This window comes from Lobosporangium transversale, assembly GCF_002105155.1.
Source record: "Lobosporangium transversale strain NRRL 3116 chromosome Unknown BCR41scaffold_11, whole genome shotgun sequence".
Lineage (NCBI taxonomy): Eukaryota > Fungi > Mortierellomycota > Mortierellomycetes > Mortierellales > Mortierellaceae > Lobosporangium > Lobosporangium transversale.
In genome coordinates, this window is record NW_019028989.1 from 264,359 (window position 1) to 279,078 (window position 14,720).

General features: G+C 43.1%; 5 protein-coding genes across 5 annotated transcripts; 3 read left to right on the forward strand and 2 right to left on the reverse strand.

Annotated features, from left to right (window-relative positions):
* The first annotated feature begins 77 nt into the window (after positions 1–77).
* Positions 78–1,864, forward strand: BCR41DRAFT_350042 (hypothetical protein). The gene is made up of 4 exons (XM_022023588.1): positions 78–168; positions 586–637; positions 779–807; positions 1,098–1,864. The coding sequence occupies exons 1-4, from the start codon at positions 135–137 to the stop codon at positions 1,709–1,711; spliced, it is 729 nt and encodes a 242-aa protein (XP_021883047.1). The 5' UTR covers positions 78–134; the 3' UTR covers positions 1,712–1,864.
* BCR41DRAFT_334403 (hypothetical protein) lies at positions 1,827–4,963 on the reverse strand. The gene is made up of 7 exons (XM_022021930.1): positions 4,810–4,963; positions 4,038–4,718; positions 3,105–3,938; positions 2,751–3,005; positions 2,569–2,664; positions 2,128–2,454; positions 1,827–2,049 (listed from the first exon to the last, which is right to left on the reverse strand). Exons 1-7 carry the CDS (start codon positions 4,936–4,938, stop codon positions 1,933–1,935), a joined length of 2,439 nt encoding a protein of 812 aa, XP_021883048.1. The 5' UTR covers positions 4,939–4,963; the 3' UTR covers positions 1,827–1,932.
* Positions 4,593–7,042, forward strand: BCR41DRAFT_420733 (adenosine deaminase/editase; the record flags this gene model as incomplete). The annotated part of the gene is made up of 6 exons (XM_022029933.1): positions 4,593–4,718; positions 4,810–5,316; positions 5,421–5,519; positions 5,626–5,789; positions 5,893–6,549; positions 6,675–7,042. The coding sequence occupies exons 2-6, from the start codon at positions 5,087–5,089 to the stop codon at positions 7,040–7,042; spliced, it is 1,518 nt and encodes a 505-aa protein (XP_021883049.1). The 5' UTR covers positions 4,593–4,718; positions 4,810–5,086.
* Positions 7,043–7,170: 128 nt separating this feature from the next.
* Positions 7,171–10,542, reverse strand: BCR41DRAFT_320468 (Dynamin central region-domain-containing protein; the record flags this gene model as incomplete). The annotated part of the gene is made up of 7 exons (XM_022021397.1): positions 9,780–10,542; positions 9,627–9,636; positions 9,394–9,463; positions 8,908–9,250; positions 8,686–8,811; positions 8,231–8,590; positions 7,171–8,115 (listed from the first exon to the last, which is right to left on the reverse strand). The coding sequence occupies exons 1-7, from the start codon at positions 10,239–10,241 to the stop codon at positions 7,171–7,173; spliced, it is 2,316 nt and encodes a 771-aa protein (XP_021883050.1). The 5' UTR covers positions 10,242–10,542.
* Positions 10,543–10,921: 379 nt separating this feature from the next.
* Positions 10,922–12,375, forward strand: BCR41DRAFT_394570 (hypothetical protein; the record flags this gene model as incomplete). Its single annotated transcript, XM_022028654.1, has 3 exons — positions 10,922–11,252; positions 11,350–11,489; positions 11,545–12,375. The coding sequence occupies 3 exons, from the start codon at positions 10,922–10,924 to the stop codon at positions 12,373–12,375; spliced, it is 1,302 nt and encodes a 433-aa protein (XP_021883051.1).
* Between the last annotated feature and the right edge of the window lie 2,345 nt (positions 12,376–14,720).

Here is a 14,720-nt window from a genome sequence, read left to right on the forward strand (position 1 = left end):
TGGCGTAGGTTTGTTTGGAGAAGGCTACGGGTCGTGCCGTGGTGTGGCCCTGAATACCACTAGCACAGTGGGGTCAGATTCACATCTCTTTTTCCTCTCCTCATCACTCCACTCATCAGCACTCATCTCTCACCATGGCCCTCCGTCTTTTGACCAAGAGCTCCTCGGGTAATTCATTGCCTCCATTCAATCGCTATCGCCTCCGATCCTTCACCCCCTCTTCATATACGCGTTATCCATTTTTTCACCAGTTAAATCTGTTGTTGAAAAAAAAAAAAAAAAAAAAAAAAAAACGGATTAAATCTGTCCTTGTAGGACCCCAATACTGTCCATTAAAATTGATAATTAGACGATTTCATTCAACAGGCAGACTGTTTGACCTCTTACGCCCACTCTTCTAACAATTGTCAAACATGCACACGTTAATACAATACTCTCACCCTCTGATTTCGCATTTTTCGCCCCTGATCAGGAATCTGCAATCTCCTTCCTCGTCATTCATTTCTTGACTCAGCATTACCTTTAATTTATTGCTTCCATTCCAACTAATATGAGAGCATGTTCCTTTTTTACCATCGCCTTTAGTCGCCGCCGTGCGCCCCATGCTCGCTGCCCAGCGCTCCAGCGCCTCTGCTGCGTATGTATCTTTTTTTTTTTTTTTTTTTGTCTTTTTGTTTTTTGTTTTATATATTTATTTATATCATTTTGCCAACAGATGGTTTGTTCGATCGTGATATATTCTAACATTAATGTCTTTTATTGTATTCTATCGATGCAGCATCCGTCACATGACTACCTCGACTGAAGGTTCGTTACATTGATCTTTTTCTTTTTTCAAATGGACTATTTTTTTTGTGTCGTCACATAGAAACGCTTGGATGTGTACAAAAATCACAATTCATATTTGGACAGTTGCAGCAGATACCAAACAGGACAAAAAAAAAGGAATTGAAGTTGCACAGTACACAGCACAGCTCAATTGGACGCTCGGACCATGCCATTGCTGCCCAGAAAAAGGAAATAGAATGGATAAGTAGTCCTTTCATCTCACATGTCAAAATGGCTTCTTCTATTGTTCAATTTTTTTCCTCCTTCAGAGAAGCAAGTTTCCCCTGAGAACAAGGCTCAGAGCATCATCGACTCGCTTCCCGGCAACTCATTGCTTTCCAAGACCGCCTACGTCACCGCCCTTACTGGTGCTGCCACCTACTTGATTTCCAAGGAGATTTACGTCTTCAACGAGGAATCCTTGGTCCTTTTGGCTTTCGCTGCCACTTTCGGTGGAATTGTGAAGTCTGCTCGTGAGCCCTTCAATGAGTGGGCTGATGGCCACATCAACAAGATCCGCTCTGTTCTTCAGAAGGCCCGTGTTGACCACAAGGCTGCTGTTGAGGAGCGCATCGATCAGGTTGGCCAGATGAAGGACGTTGTTGATGTCACCAAGGCTCTGTATGCTCTCTCCAAGGAGACTGCCAAGCTCGAGGCTGAGGCCTTTGAGCTCAAGCAGAAGACTGCTTTGACTTCTGAGATCAAGTCTGTCCTTGACTCTTGGGTCCGTTATGAGACCTCGGTCCGTGAGCGTGAGCAGAGCAAGCTTGTTGCTTACATGATCGAGAAGATCAAGGCTGATCTTCAGGATCCCAAATTGCAGTCCAAGATCTTGGAAGAGTCTATCAGTCAGGTTGAGAAGATTGCTTCCTCCAAGGCTTAATTAAATACAAAGTTTTGATTTCTTTTCCTTTTACATTTTTCGTGCGTAGTGAAAAAAGAAAGATAAAGAAAAAGAAGGGTGTCCTCTCTTTTTTGTTTTTAATTGTTACGCGCCACTCTTCCCTCCTCCCTTCTCTATCAAATACAGAGCTCCTCTCATTTTATTTTCTTAAAATCATTAAAATTTTGAAAGTGATTACCAAAAAAAAAAGAAAAAATTTTCTATGGTTGGCCTGGCGTTTCTATCACTTCTCCTTCTTCAGTACCGCTAGCTAAGGCAGCCTCTGTCAACGTTGCGGCTTCTACCAAAGGCTCTTGCTCATCAACAGTTTTTTGTTTCTATTGAAGGCGAATTAATCAGTTGGTAAACTTCAGCGTAATAGTTGTAAAAAAAAAAAAAAAAAAAAAATTGAATACCTTGGCTTTGCGATCGGAGTCTTCAGAGGTTTCAGCTTCTCTCACATTAGCGTTGTCTCTATCATTTTTTCCATTGGGTTGTGAATCTTTAGCTGATTCGGATGATGGAGGATGCTCCCGTGTGTTGGTGATGCTCCGTCGGTGATGATCTCCATTTGAGTGGTGATGATGTCCAGTGCTGCTACTGCTGTTACCGTAGTGATGTCTACTGTTGCTCGGTGCAGAACGCTTGCGATCTGACATCGACCGTTTGCCATAATAGTCGGCATCATCTTCCAAAATTGACCCATCTTCATCATCACTATCATAATTCTTAGAAATTCGTTCCTGCAAAACAGTAAAATGACAATAATAACCATTATGACAGAGCACATTAGGGGCCAAATCGTGACAATGCCAGCAGACGTGACTAATGCCTCAATAAACCTCATGCTATCATACCTTGAGTCGTTCTATATATCGATCAAAGACTTCTTTCCTCTTCTCGTCTGTTTCAAGAGCAGCATACTCGGCTGTAGATTCAGCTCTTGCTCTAACCTTGATTGATCGTTAAATGATATAGTTGCATTATTATCACTGCAATAGATACGTGAGCCTGGAAGGAACAATTCTTATAAACTTACGTCATCCCAGGATGATTCGACAGTGACAGCTGGATTCAATGACCTCAGCATTGATCTAAATGACTCTGCCTTCTTGCGCGCCAGTTTTTCTTGACGTCGCTTTTCTTCTTTGGCATGGTGGAGAACTTTGCCTAAAAGTTGCTCGAAAATCAAACGGAGGTCATCTGTTGTTAAATGGCTGACTTTCGCCTGTTTCGAGATTAAATTTTGGAACTCTTCGAATTTCGACTCTGGTAGAATCTCGTAGTTAATATTCTATCGGTGATCAATCAGTTAACTGGAGAGTTAATGACTAATTTTAGAGTACACACTTCCAGTTCATTTGCGTAAAAATATTTCTCTGTGACAACTAACCCTTAATAAGTCTTGGACCATCTTGCGATCTTGGTATAGCTTCTCATCCAGGTCCTCGACTAGATCCCAGAAAAGCTCCATGGGTGTAGAGCCAGGCTGTCCAAGAATATCCTGGTATCGAGGGTCATCTTTGATCAGCGGATGGATCTGCATCCAATAGGTCTTTGCATTCAACTGGCCCTTGCTTTTTAATTCATTCAGGAGATCTTTGAATGCCTCTCGCCTCTTTCTCTCAGCACGCTTTCGAAGTGTGCGTTCCCGAGCACGGTTTTGGTCGTACTTTTCCTCCAAGTGTTTGATATGGTCTTCATAGACCGTCAATCGATTCACTTTGCTTAGACTTTGTATCAGATCTGATTCTTTGAACTCTTTATTTTCCTGCAGCAGATCCTTGGCCTCTGCCCAACGAGTTGTCAAGGTGATCTCGTCCATTGATTGTAAAATTGACAAAAGTGCCGCCATACCGGCTTTCCGTTTCCGCCTTGACTCTTCTTTCTCTTGGCGGATCAATTCGCTGACATAACCGTCAAAGATTCGATAGCGCTGGCGATCGTCTGTGATAGCTTTGAAGGCTGGTTCATCTGCAAGAAGTCTGGAAACAGTAGTGTATCGACTAGCATGTGTTATCTTCTCATTACTCTTAAGTAGGTCCAAAAAGTCCTGCTTCTGCTTTTGTTGGCGGGCTTTGTCTTCTTGCTTTTCTTGAATGCGTCGTTCGTCTACATACTCTTGGAATGCGGCCTTGCGCTCTGCAGTGGTTTTAAGCGCACGATACATTGGGTTTGTTACAACAGCACGCATGGTCTGCTCCCAAGTCCATGTTGACGTGACACCCTAGTGTGAAACATATAGTAGTTGACAGATATTGTTAATACCCTATTATGTATGTAACTGTCTGATACACACTGAATGATTATCATGACAGTCACTCACTGTTTCCTTAAGCATATTTTTGAACGCTTCCTCGGCTTCTTCTTTAGTCGCAAACTCTGGTGTTTCATTAACACTCCTTTCACGTCCCCGATTATTGCTGCTATCGGTTGGAACAAATGATTGTTGAAAGCGAGGCCTAGGTCCGTGCTGATGATGGAATTGTGGCCGTTGTGATGGATTCTGGGTAGGTATGAAAGGTGGGCCATTGCTTCTCATAGGATCCTGTCCAAGCATGGGAAGAGGCGCCCCTTGATGAAGTGGTGGTTGTTGATGTTGTATTTGCTGTAGTGGTTGTGGCTGTGATTGCGTTTGTAGGTGGATTTGCTGCTGCTGCTGCTGCTGAGGTGGGTTAAGTGGAGCTGAAGGTTGCTGTGTTCCTGGGATGATTGTTTGGTGTCTTAGAGGTGAGGGAATTGAAACTACGGACGCGGACGTGGGTGTCAATGGCTTCACATGTGTTTGATGCGGTGGTGTAGCAGCTAAAGGGGTAGTAGTCACTACCGCTGTTACTGCAGGCGCTTTTGCCCCTTCCCTAGTCTTTGTTTCTTCTGCAAGTTCGTCCAGCAGCACCTTATACTCCTCTGGCATGGTCCATACGGTCTCTTTGGAGGTTGCATTATGGTAGTATTTCTTCCCTTCAGGTGTCGTGTACTCCTTCCAAGGACTTTTTTCAAGTGCCAGCTAGTGTTCAAGTATAATAATGAGGTTACCAGATTAAGAGTTTTATTGAGGAACCCACCGTCTCAAAACCAGTTTAGTTCAGACGGCTTACCTCTTTTGGTGTTTTTAGTTCATCAGGCTTCTGCCAAACTGTCTGTCTAGTCGTCTGGTGATAGTAGTACTTTCGTCCGTCCTGATGCGTGTACTCCACCCATAGACTCTTTGATGGTGAATCAGCCATGGCGTCTTTGGCGTTATGTTGAGTTGGTGCCTTTTCAAGAACAGTGGGAGTTGCTTGATCTCGTTTATTCTGTGAGGTGGCTTGTTACCAAAGCCAAAAAGCCTTGACCTTGTTAAGATGCACGACTTTGGACTGGAGAAAGAATTCAATGCCTCGGATCACATCTCAGGAGCTAGTCTCAGGAATCGTGCAGGAATGCCACACTCAGTTCAGTAAACTTCCTAAGCATGGGAAGCCAGCCAAGAAGACCAATGGTCAGACAGAATGGACTATTCTTGCAGGAATTGTCATGGCAATTCCTGTAAACGACACTGAACAGAGTGCTGATAAAAAGGGCGAGGGAGATGAACTATGGGACATAGCATGTATATCACTTGCGTAAGTATTGAAGCATCGTTACTATTATTTCGGTTACCTATCGAGTTTTCATCAAGATGTAGGGCGGGACACTGTTTGACGCAATGTCGTCTTCAACATATTAGAACAGGAAGCAAATGTTTACCTCAAAGCAAACTGAGTCCTCGTGGGGATGTCGTAAACGACTGCCACGCAGAAGTCCTTGCTCGCAGAGGATTTAACAGGTGTGTGAATCGAGGCACCACGTACCGCTTAGTAGCACCAATCACTATTGTTACTAGGAAATCTTACTTTATTATATCTTTTGATCGCTATTTTCAAATCCGACAGATGGTGTCTGGCGCAAATGCAATCGTGCATTGGCAATCCCGACAATCCCAAGAATATATTTCGCTATATAGGAGAGCAAAGTACAGGGCAGGGCGAGAAGTGGCCATTCTTCGAGCTTGTAAGCTCGCGTACTCAGTTCCATCTGTATGTCAGCCAGTCACCTTGTATGTACGACTTATAATAATAGCCCTTTAGATCTTCCGCTCAATCCAAGATGTCGAATGAATTGAGCCTAATATTAGCCATTGGTTATGGTTTATACACTAGGTGGCGATGCCACAACAGCCAGCCTTGCTTTGACTCAAACAGCAGAATCTAAACAAGCTTTCATGAATGGCCAAAAGCTACAGACTAACATGGGAACACGAATATTCGCACCAGCTCTTGAAATCGGAGTCGTGGGATCTAAACGCCAACGCGAAAAGGATATTGAAAGCTTGCCAGTTGCTATAAAATGTCCAAGGCTTGATGAGATGGAAGATATCTCTACCGTTAGTGCGTCGCTAATTAATTGCGATCATGTTCTTGAGCTTCGGCGGGGCCGGGTTGATTATGACTCAGTGGGTGTGCTGCGGACAAAACCTGGTCGAGTTGATTCAGAGCCAACCCTGTCCATGTCTTGTTCAGACAAGATTGCACGATGGAACGTCCTTGGAATCACCTCAGCATTAGTTGCGCCGTTTCTTAAACCTATTTTTTTGCAATCTATTGTGATTTGTGAGCTATTTGACACTACTGCACTTGAGAGAGCGCTTTTTGGCCGAATTAAGTGCTGCAGATGTTCTGATAATTCTTTACAGCCAACGCAACTGCATCCAATTGACATTCATAAGACTACATCCGTGTTCGAGTTCAGTAAAGAATCAATTACAGCAAAGAATGAACAAGAAGGGGTTATGACCCCTCCAGTTGCATGCCCTTCTAGTATGAATGTTAATTAATAGATTTTTCATGCTTATACTTGTTAAGGCATGCCAAGGCCTTACTGAATCATATGCATTTTATCTTTGCTAGCTCACCTATCTAATATTCACTTGCTTTCATTGTAGGTATCTCATGGATCGCATCGGAGTCCTTGACAACGGAGGTCCTTGTGAATGGCTGTAAAGCTGGTGCATCTGCTAGACAACCGCTACAGTCAAAATCAAGAAGTCGGCTCTGTAAACTTAATATGTTCAAAGCAAGTGTTGCTCTTTGGAAAAGTCTTCCCTCATTTAATCTGAAATCTTCAAATCAAGACAATCTTGTGCAGCGTTTGATGAGCGAGGATTCAAGCAATATAATTTATGCAGATTGGAAAGCACAGACTTCAGAGTATAATACTGTGAAGCAGCAGCTCTTTCAAGGCGTGTTCCAAAATTGGGTTAAAAACGATAAAACATTAGAAATGTTTAACGTTGATGGAGAAATAAAGTAAGCATCTTACATGCAGATTATAATTTAATGCAGTTGATGATACATTCCTGTAATATATAAATAGCTTTATGTGTAATAAAAAATCTTCTTTTGATAATGAGGATGAGTACTTTTTTTTTTTTTTTTTTTTTAAGTGGCTTCGTTAATGATTGTAAACGCATTCTTGTAGACATCGAGCATGGCCTTGCACTTTGCACGCTCTGCACAAAGATTATCATCCTCCTGGAGAAGGTCATTAAACAGTTCTTCCTTGTAAAGTGTGGCAACCAAACGATTTTGTACAGCTTCGCGCGAGTAATTCACCAGTAGGTGCATGACAGCCTTCGGAACTAAGTCCTGGATTGATTTGCGTGTAATGTTGAAGTATGAAACAATAAGAGAGCGAATGAGCTGCGTCTCCATATCCTCGCGTTCACTCAGGTTTGTGAGCTCCTCAACGTCCGATGCATGATCTAACTTCTTTTCATAATCGAGAGACTCTCCATCCAAAAGAGTCTTAGGCATGATCATCTCCTTAGCGACATTATGGACGTTCCCCGACTTGTAAGGATTTTCTTGGGGACCAGGGCGATCTATACGCGGCTGTGGACCACCAAAGAAATAATTCAAAAACGTATCCTTACTACCAGTACTTGATCCATGAGGTGATCCGTTCAAAGATGCCATTGACACATTGCCGGATACACTATGCTGGGCCGAATGACTCAATCTTTCGCGATCACCTCTCTCTGCAGCCTGTACAGAGAGATTGTTCAAATGGGCGGTGATTGTCTTCTCACCATTCTCCTCTCTGCTGATAGGGGAATCAGTACCATTACCGCCAGCCAAGGCCATGCTAACGGTGCTCAGCCTTCTCGTCCGGTCAATCTCCTTCTTTTTCTTCTGGGATGCTCTCTCGAGAGCCGACATGGCTCCTCCACCGCCGATAAAATCGGGATGGTTGGTGTTAATATAAGATCGTTGAATACTGATCAAACTCTCGACATACTCCGATGTAGGACCAAGACGCTCTCGCAAGAGGTCAGACACAACTTCAATCAATTTTGCGTGAAATCTAGGGAAGCGAGCAAGATCCTGGAAAAAATTTTGATACTGTAAGAAATCTTGCGTTCAAAGACAAGCTTAAACATACTATATATATATATAAAGGAGGGGGAGAGGGAAGAAGAGAAAAAGAAGGGTTTGTTACCTTTCCACCACAGTTATGACAGATCTTGACCAATTCCTCATAAGCCAACTCAACACATCTCAAACTAGGAGGCTCGAGAAGCTTGATCTGAGGCTTGACCAAAAGATCGAATGCAATCTCTGGCACGAAAAGTGAGGGGCGTGGTCCTTTTGAGTTGCGAATGGCCGTACGGATATCCTGGACGGTCAAATTTTCGCAAGGGTTAACTGAATCCAATGCAGCGCCAAAAACATTGTTGAAGATGTAATAAATCCTGGCGCCACCGCACAGTTCTTTGGTTGAAATATCTGCAGAGGTACCATCAATGGCAGCAACAAAATCGGTAGCGAACTTTGTAAGCAGTTGTAAAATCAATGTACCCTAAAATAATCATATATCAGACGACATAGTCAGTCCCAATTTTTAGACAGAACTAGTAGCGAGGGATCTACATATGTTTAGTTTTTTTTTTTTACCCTGTGAGCCTTGCCAGTGAAGGTAGGATCACCATATGATGTTAATTCCTGTTGAGTCTGTCCTATCAGAGAGTTCAGCTTGGCTTTGATATCTGGCAATTTATCACGGATGTGATTCATCAAGATCTATCCAATTTAAAAGAAGGTAAAAAAAATGTATAAGTTGTAGTTTCAGCGTATTTCGACGCATCAATGCTGATGCATATCACATTCTCTACTTACAGTATTGAGGGTTTTTGCCAAAAAGTTAGTACCACAGCGGTGAGCAATAGCGCGATATGCTGGGTGACTCTGGAAGAATTCGGTTTCACTTTTGAGTGCTTCCGCCATGGGCTTATTATTCTGAATATCAGCCTGACTTCTGTTCACAACTCCGATGAAGCCCAGCTTGAGGGGATAAGCTCTTCCCGCAAGAATATCTAGAGAGTTGGTTCCTGCATCCATCAAATCCAGCTTTGTCAAGACACCAATAGTACGCTTTGCTTCGGGATCAACTTGGCGAGCAAGCTTGAGACTGTCCGAATTTGCAAGATCGACATTTGCAGGAGAGACGGCGAGAATAACACTATGTATTTTAGACAAATAAAGCGTTTTTTAATAAGCATTCATACATATAAACACATTCAGCAAAACTAATTAGCTGAATATATGGGTACGGCTTAAAATGTACGTAACCACTTTGGTCCTCCACCTCATTTTATTGATTACCTGTTAGGTTTGGTAATGTAATCCAGGATCAAAGTACGAGTTTGTTTTTCAATGTCCGTGGGTTGGTCACCTAATTTGGATAATCATTTTCAAATGAAAATATTTTAACAACAGTTGTCAGACATGTGAAAAGATCTTGATCGCCTCCTTTTGACAGTACTAGATGACTCTGCTTTTTTTTTTAAAAAAAAAAATAAAATAAAAAAATAAAAATAAAAAAACTTAATACATACCAACAGGGATCTAAATTGCCAGTGTATTGAAAGAATGAACCAAAGTGATGATTGAGGTCATTTCGCTGTTAGTCATCAATAGCAGTTACACACCGCCATTCAAACAAAAGTACTTTTAGAATCAGCAGAAAAAACGAGGATGAGTAATATTACTTTGGTTACTCCAGGCAAATCGACCAGTGTCAAGTTGAGGACGTTCTTCGAAAAGATCTTGAGGTTAATGGGTGTCCTTGAGATACCCTTGTTCTGACCAGCGACTCGGGCAGTTTCGGCCTCAATTTCTTTACGGACTTCTTCAAAGTCAAAGAATTGTCTGTTGGGTAAGTGCAAGAATTCCGCACGATCAGGAGCATCATTCAATGTAGTATCGGAAGAATTGGATGATGGAGGCATGTTTCCGATATGTGTGTTGACGAGCTGTAAGACCAAGGGACGTCGAGTGACAATTCCGTTTCCTCTAGGTAAGAAGTCCTTTTGTACAATAGTCTCCAGTACTGACGACTTTCCAGACGATTGAGATCCGACGACAACGATCTGAGGTAAGTCGATCTGGTCGCTTCCGATGGTATTGAACACATCCTGAAGCTTATTGACAAGGGGAATTAGGTCATTCATTTTGTTAAATTAGTCCGTAAGCTTAGGTTGCACAAAAAAGGATGTTAAAGAAAGCCAGATGTTCGGAGTCGACGGATTCCTTGTGCCTGTCAATTGAGAACAATAACAATTAAAGAAAAAAGAGAAGAAAAGAGAAGTAAAAGTATGAGTAATATGTAGCAAGGTGGCGAAACGGGAGAGGGGAGATGAGATTCCGTGTAATCGTGCAGTGGTATGACTTGTTTGAATGTCTGTGATCAAAATAAAAATAATAAAAAATATGCGCGTGGCATGGAGCGGCTATGAGCATGGGTGTTTACAGGAACACGACACAAGTGTGCTTACCAAAACAAATAGTAATAAAAAAAAAAATAAGAAAAAAAAACACGGGGTTTTTTCTTCACTTCTGCACATTAAAATGTACACTCCTGTCTCACTCTTTTGCAAAATTTGCAAAAAAGTGGATTTTATATATGTTCTGCAACGCTCATTGGCTGGATTAACTTCAATTCAAAAATACTATTGTAAAAAAAATCAAGCGATTCTATTGGCCTACTGTTTTTTCTCTAAAGGCAGGGAGACTTGCACTTACAGAGCCCTCATTCATGTGACCATTGATGAAGGAGCGTCTCATTTGACAAAATAATCCTGCCCTTCTTTCTCACACAACACCCTCACACAACACCCACACTCAGGAAACTATGACTAATAATCTTTCAATCTTCTGCATCCTCGACGGACACACGGTTTCGTCTTCTTTTTCCGTGGAGGTTGCACTTGGTGCCACTGTCGATAAGCTTAAAGAGTCCATCAAGGCCACAATGAGTGCCGGGCTTGAGGGTGTAGATTCGAACACTCTTACCCTTTGGAAGGTCTCCATACCCGTTACCAAAGAAGACATGAACAAGGTCATTTCTCTGGAAGAACTGACTGACAAAGAGGTTCTACTCCCAACCACTCCACTCAGAGTTGCTTTTGAAGGACTGAAGGAAGGCGAATTTATCCACATATTCGTTCAATGTCCACCGAAAGGTACAACCCTACATTTATGAATTTCACTGCTTTTTATCCACGAGCGTCATATCATATCATACACTTATTTTCTACTCTTTCTCTTATTCAATCATAGGACCTTCTCAACTGATGCTCAAGATCTATTTTCCGGAGAAGAAACAAAAGGTTTCCTGGACCACTAATCATACTACTGTCCTCCTCGAGGAGCTGAAGACCATTGTCATTAATAACCATGACGGCATTGATATCGGAAATGTAAAAATATCAATTCAGCATCGCCGAAGACTTTGCCACGCCTCGTCATTGCCAGAAACACCCGCCACCGACAAAGACCTGCGTAACATCCTCTGCACCTATTCCGAGAGGGGACTCGGAACGCTTTCCGTCCGTGTCCCAGACCATATTCATCGTTCAGGTTCCAGGAGGTCTGCGAGCTTTCAACCCAGAAAAAATTCCTCTTGAAGAAATTTTCCCCGAGGAAGAGTCATCAGATAGAAAATTGGAGGCTCTGGCTGGGCTTTACGAACAATTGGCTACTTATCAAGAGACAAAGCGGCCTCGAGAGTCTGAAGCAGAGGTGTCCATTTGGGTCGGAGCCTTCCTCAGCCATGCTCTAAATGTATACAAGGGTCAATTAATTTTAAGGGTGGAGAAAACATTGGAGGGTCAACGAGGACGCGGTTCCATTGACTTCGCATTCGAATCTCCAGACGACGCATTACTTCTTGGCGTTATTGAAGTAAAGCATGATGATTGGCTACAAGGGTTAGCACAAAACTTGGTCCAGTTAGAATCGTGTGCGGTGGCGCGCTTAGCAAAATACCCCTCTTCAAGCTCGAACATGAAGCGATCAATGTGCTATGGGATCATCACGACCGGCGCCCGCTGGCATTTCGTGAAATGTTATCTCGAGCCTCCGTCTGAAGTACTCAAGTTCCGATACTCCGATGCCCTATATTTTACCCTCGAAAGCGCAGATTGGAAGGATGAAGCAAGGAATATCCTCATGCATCTCCTCAAGATGATCGAGGAAATGCTAATCATCGACAGCGAAAACAACAGAAGAAATCTCACGCCATCCATTCGTTCCAATGATTCTCTAGTCTCATCCATACAAGTCAAAAAAAAGAAAAATTTATAAATCGCCGCATTGGCTTCTTTAAAACCCCCAATAACTTTTTTCAGATGACAGAATGACTATAAAGGAAGGGTCGTCGTTGACAACGTCTTGCCCATTTTCGAATGGAACTAGTAACAATTTTCAAAGTAAAGTTCCATAGTACCAAATTTAATTATTATTTACCCCCAATATTATGGGGCCGAAAGATTACGCCGGGAAATCTGGCCTTAATATGCGCATCAATCCGCTCCTCCTCCTCTCTACGTTCTTGTTCACGCTTCCGAACCCCCGCAACATACTCTCGGCTGGCCTCAAAGACATCGCTGCCAAGATGGGCATCGGCTAACAACTCAAGTTTTTCTTTGATCTCCTTGTACTCTCTTCCCCGCAACACCTGAGCCGCAGCCATGAGCTTGTCGTGCGCTTCGGGCCTATCTCCCTTTCGCCCTTGGTCTCCTCAGAGTCCGAATATGAAGAAATCGTCGTAGAGCTCAGTTGAATAATGACAGAAGGTTCCTCGCCACCTTCCTCCAACTCTGTATCACTAACCGCCACATGAAGGAACCTGCCGTGTTCATCAAATACAAGATCTTTTTCGTCGCTGGAGCCGAGGAAATCATCATCGGAATCAGTTTCAGGATACTCGTAGAGCCCCAAAGAGTAATCTCCCTGCTGCTTGAAGTGCGCCTGGAAGTACTCGTTGCTTTCTTCTTGTTCTTCAATAAACTGGCAAAGAATGGGGGCCCCGTCAAGCAAGCTATGTAATGACGCCATCTCTTCCTCGTGCATCAACTCTACCACAGTTTGAGGCACATGCTGGATACTTATTGAGTTTGACAGGACTGAGGGTTGAGGCATGTCAGATGGCAAAGACCGAAGCTCTGCATCCATGATGTCGTTCAGCTGATAAAGTGATAGAACATCGCTTCGGAAATATTCTAGCGCCTCAGCAATATCAGAGCCATCAGTTTCACTTGCCAAGAGTAGCTCCTTTTGCTTGTCTTCGAATATCGGAACATGGTGGAAACAATGTCGGATACACTCTTGTTTGACCTCATGCCAAGCCTTCACAATATAGCACCAGCCTTGGAGATTGGTGATCTTGTAAGGGCTACCTTCAACAGGATTTAACGCCTTCCGAGCCCTCTCAATCGCTGTTTTACGGAGGACGGAGGCTCGATACTTCCGCTTGAAAACAGCAATCACACCAACGTCAAGCGGCTGCGTAACAGAGGTGGAGTTGGGTGGAAGCGCCAACAACTGAATACTCGGATACAATTGAGGATACCTCGATGCGAGAGTATGCGCTGGGGCATTGTCCATCAGTAGCAGGATGCGACGAGAAGGATCGGCTCTCGTAATTGAATCATGAAAGCATTTGAGCCAATAAAGGAAAAGTACCCCTGTCATGTAGTCGGCACGTTTGTGAAGATCGATTTTTCTGTATCCATCTGGAAGACCATTTAACAATTGATTAAGAACATCTCCCAAGGCTTTGGTAAGTGTCTCTGATGACAAAGGCTGGATGTCAACATCTTGCATTAAAACCTTGTTTTGTTTAAAGTCTTTCGGCAAATGCTGGGCTAAAATACATAAATAAAAGAAAGAAAAAACGCATGATAAGCATGGCAAAGAAGCAAGAGACATCACTAAGATACACTACCTCCTTACCCATGATGAAAGGCTTGCGTTTATCAGTTCCCAGAGCATTGGAGCAGAACAATATGGACACTCTTGAGCTTGCAGGCTTTGTGCCTGCTTTCAGTTCCTCAGCCGGGTCAAAGGTCCATTGCGTAACGGTCTGTAGAAAGAGACCTGTCTCGTCCGCATTGTAAATATCAGCTAACGAAAACTGGGAAGTAATCTTTTTGATATTTGCAATCTGAGGCGCAAGTTTGGCAAGATCGACAGAGCCTGCTTCTCCCTTCAATCAATGATATGAGAAGCCCCAAGCCTTGGTGAAAGATGAGTTTGAAAATTTTGGTCTTGGGAACTTCAATCCACCATTACGCAATGAGAGCATCGTGTAGATTTCATTTGCCATAAATCGCAACAAAGAGTAATCGACAGGTAAACGCATACGCCTCACGGCAAGGACCAGCTCTGTTAGAACCAGCTCTACCGGATAGAATTCACGGATTGATCCTCTGACATTATACCTGGAATCCAGCAAACCTTCGGGCATTGATTTGAGCACAGTTCTTTTAGTAAGAAGGTGCGAAATGAATCGGGAAGGCAGATTCATCTTCTTCTCGAACTGTGATGTACTGGGTTTAATCGGTACCATTGCACACTTCTCGCAGTAGTCATCATATTCCGCCAGAATTTGCAGCTGTTGCCTCAGGGTCATCCTATTGCATTTATTA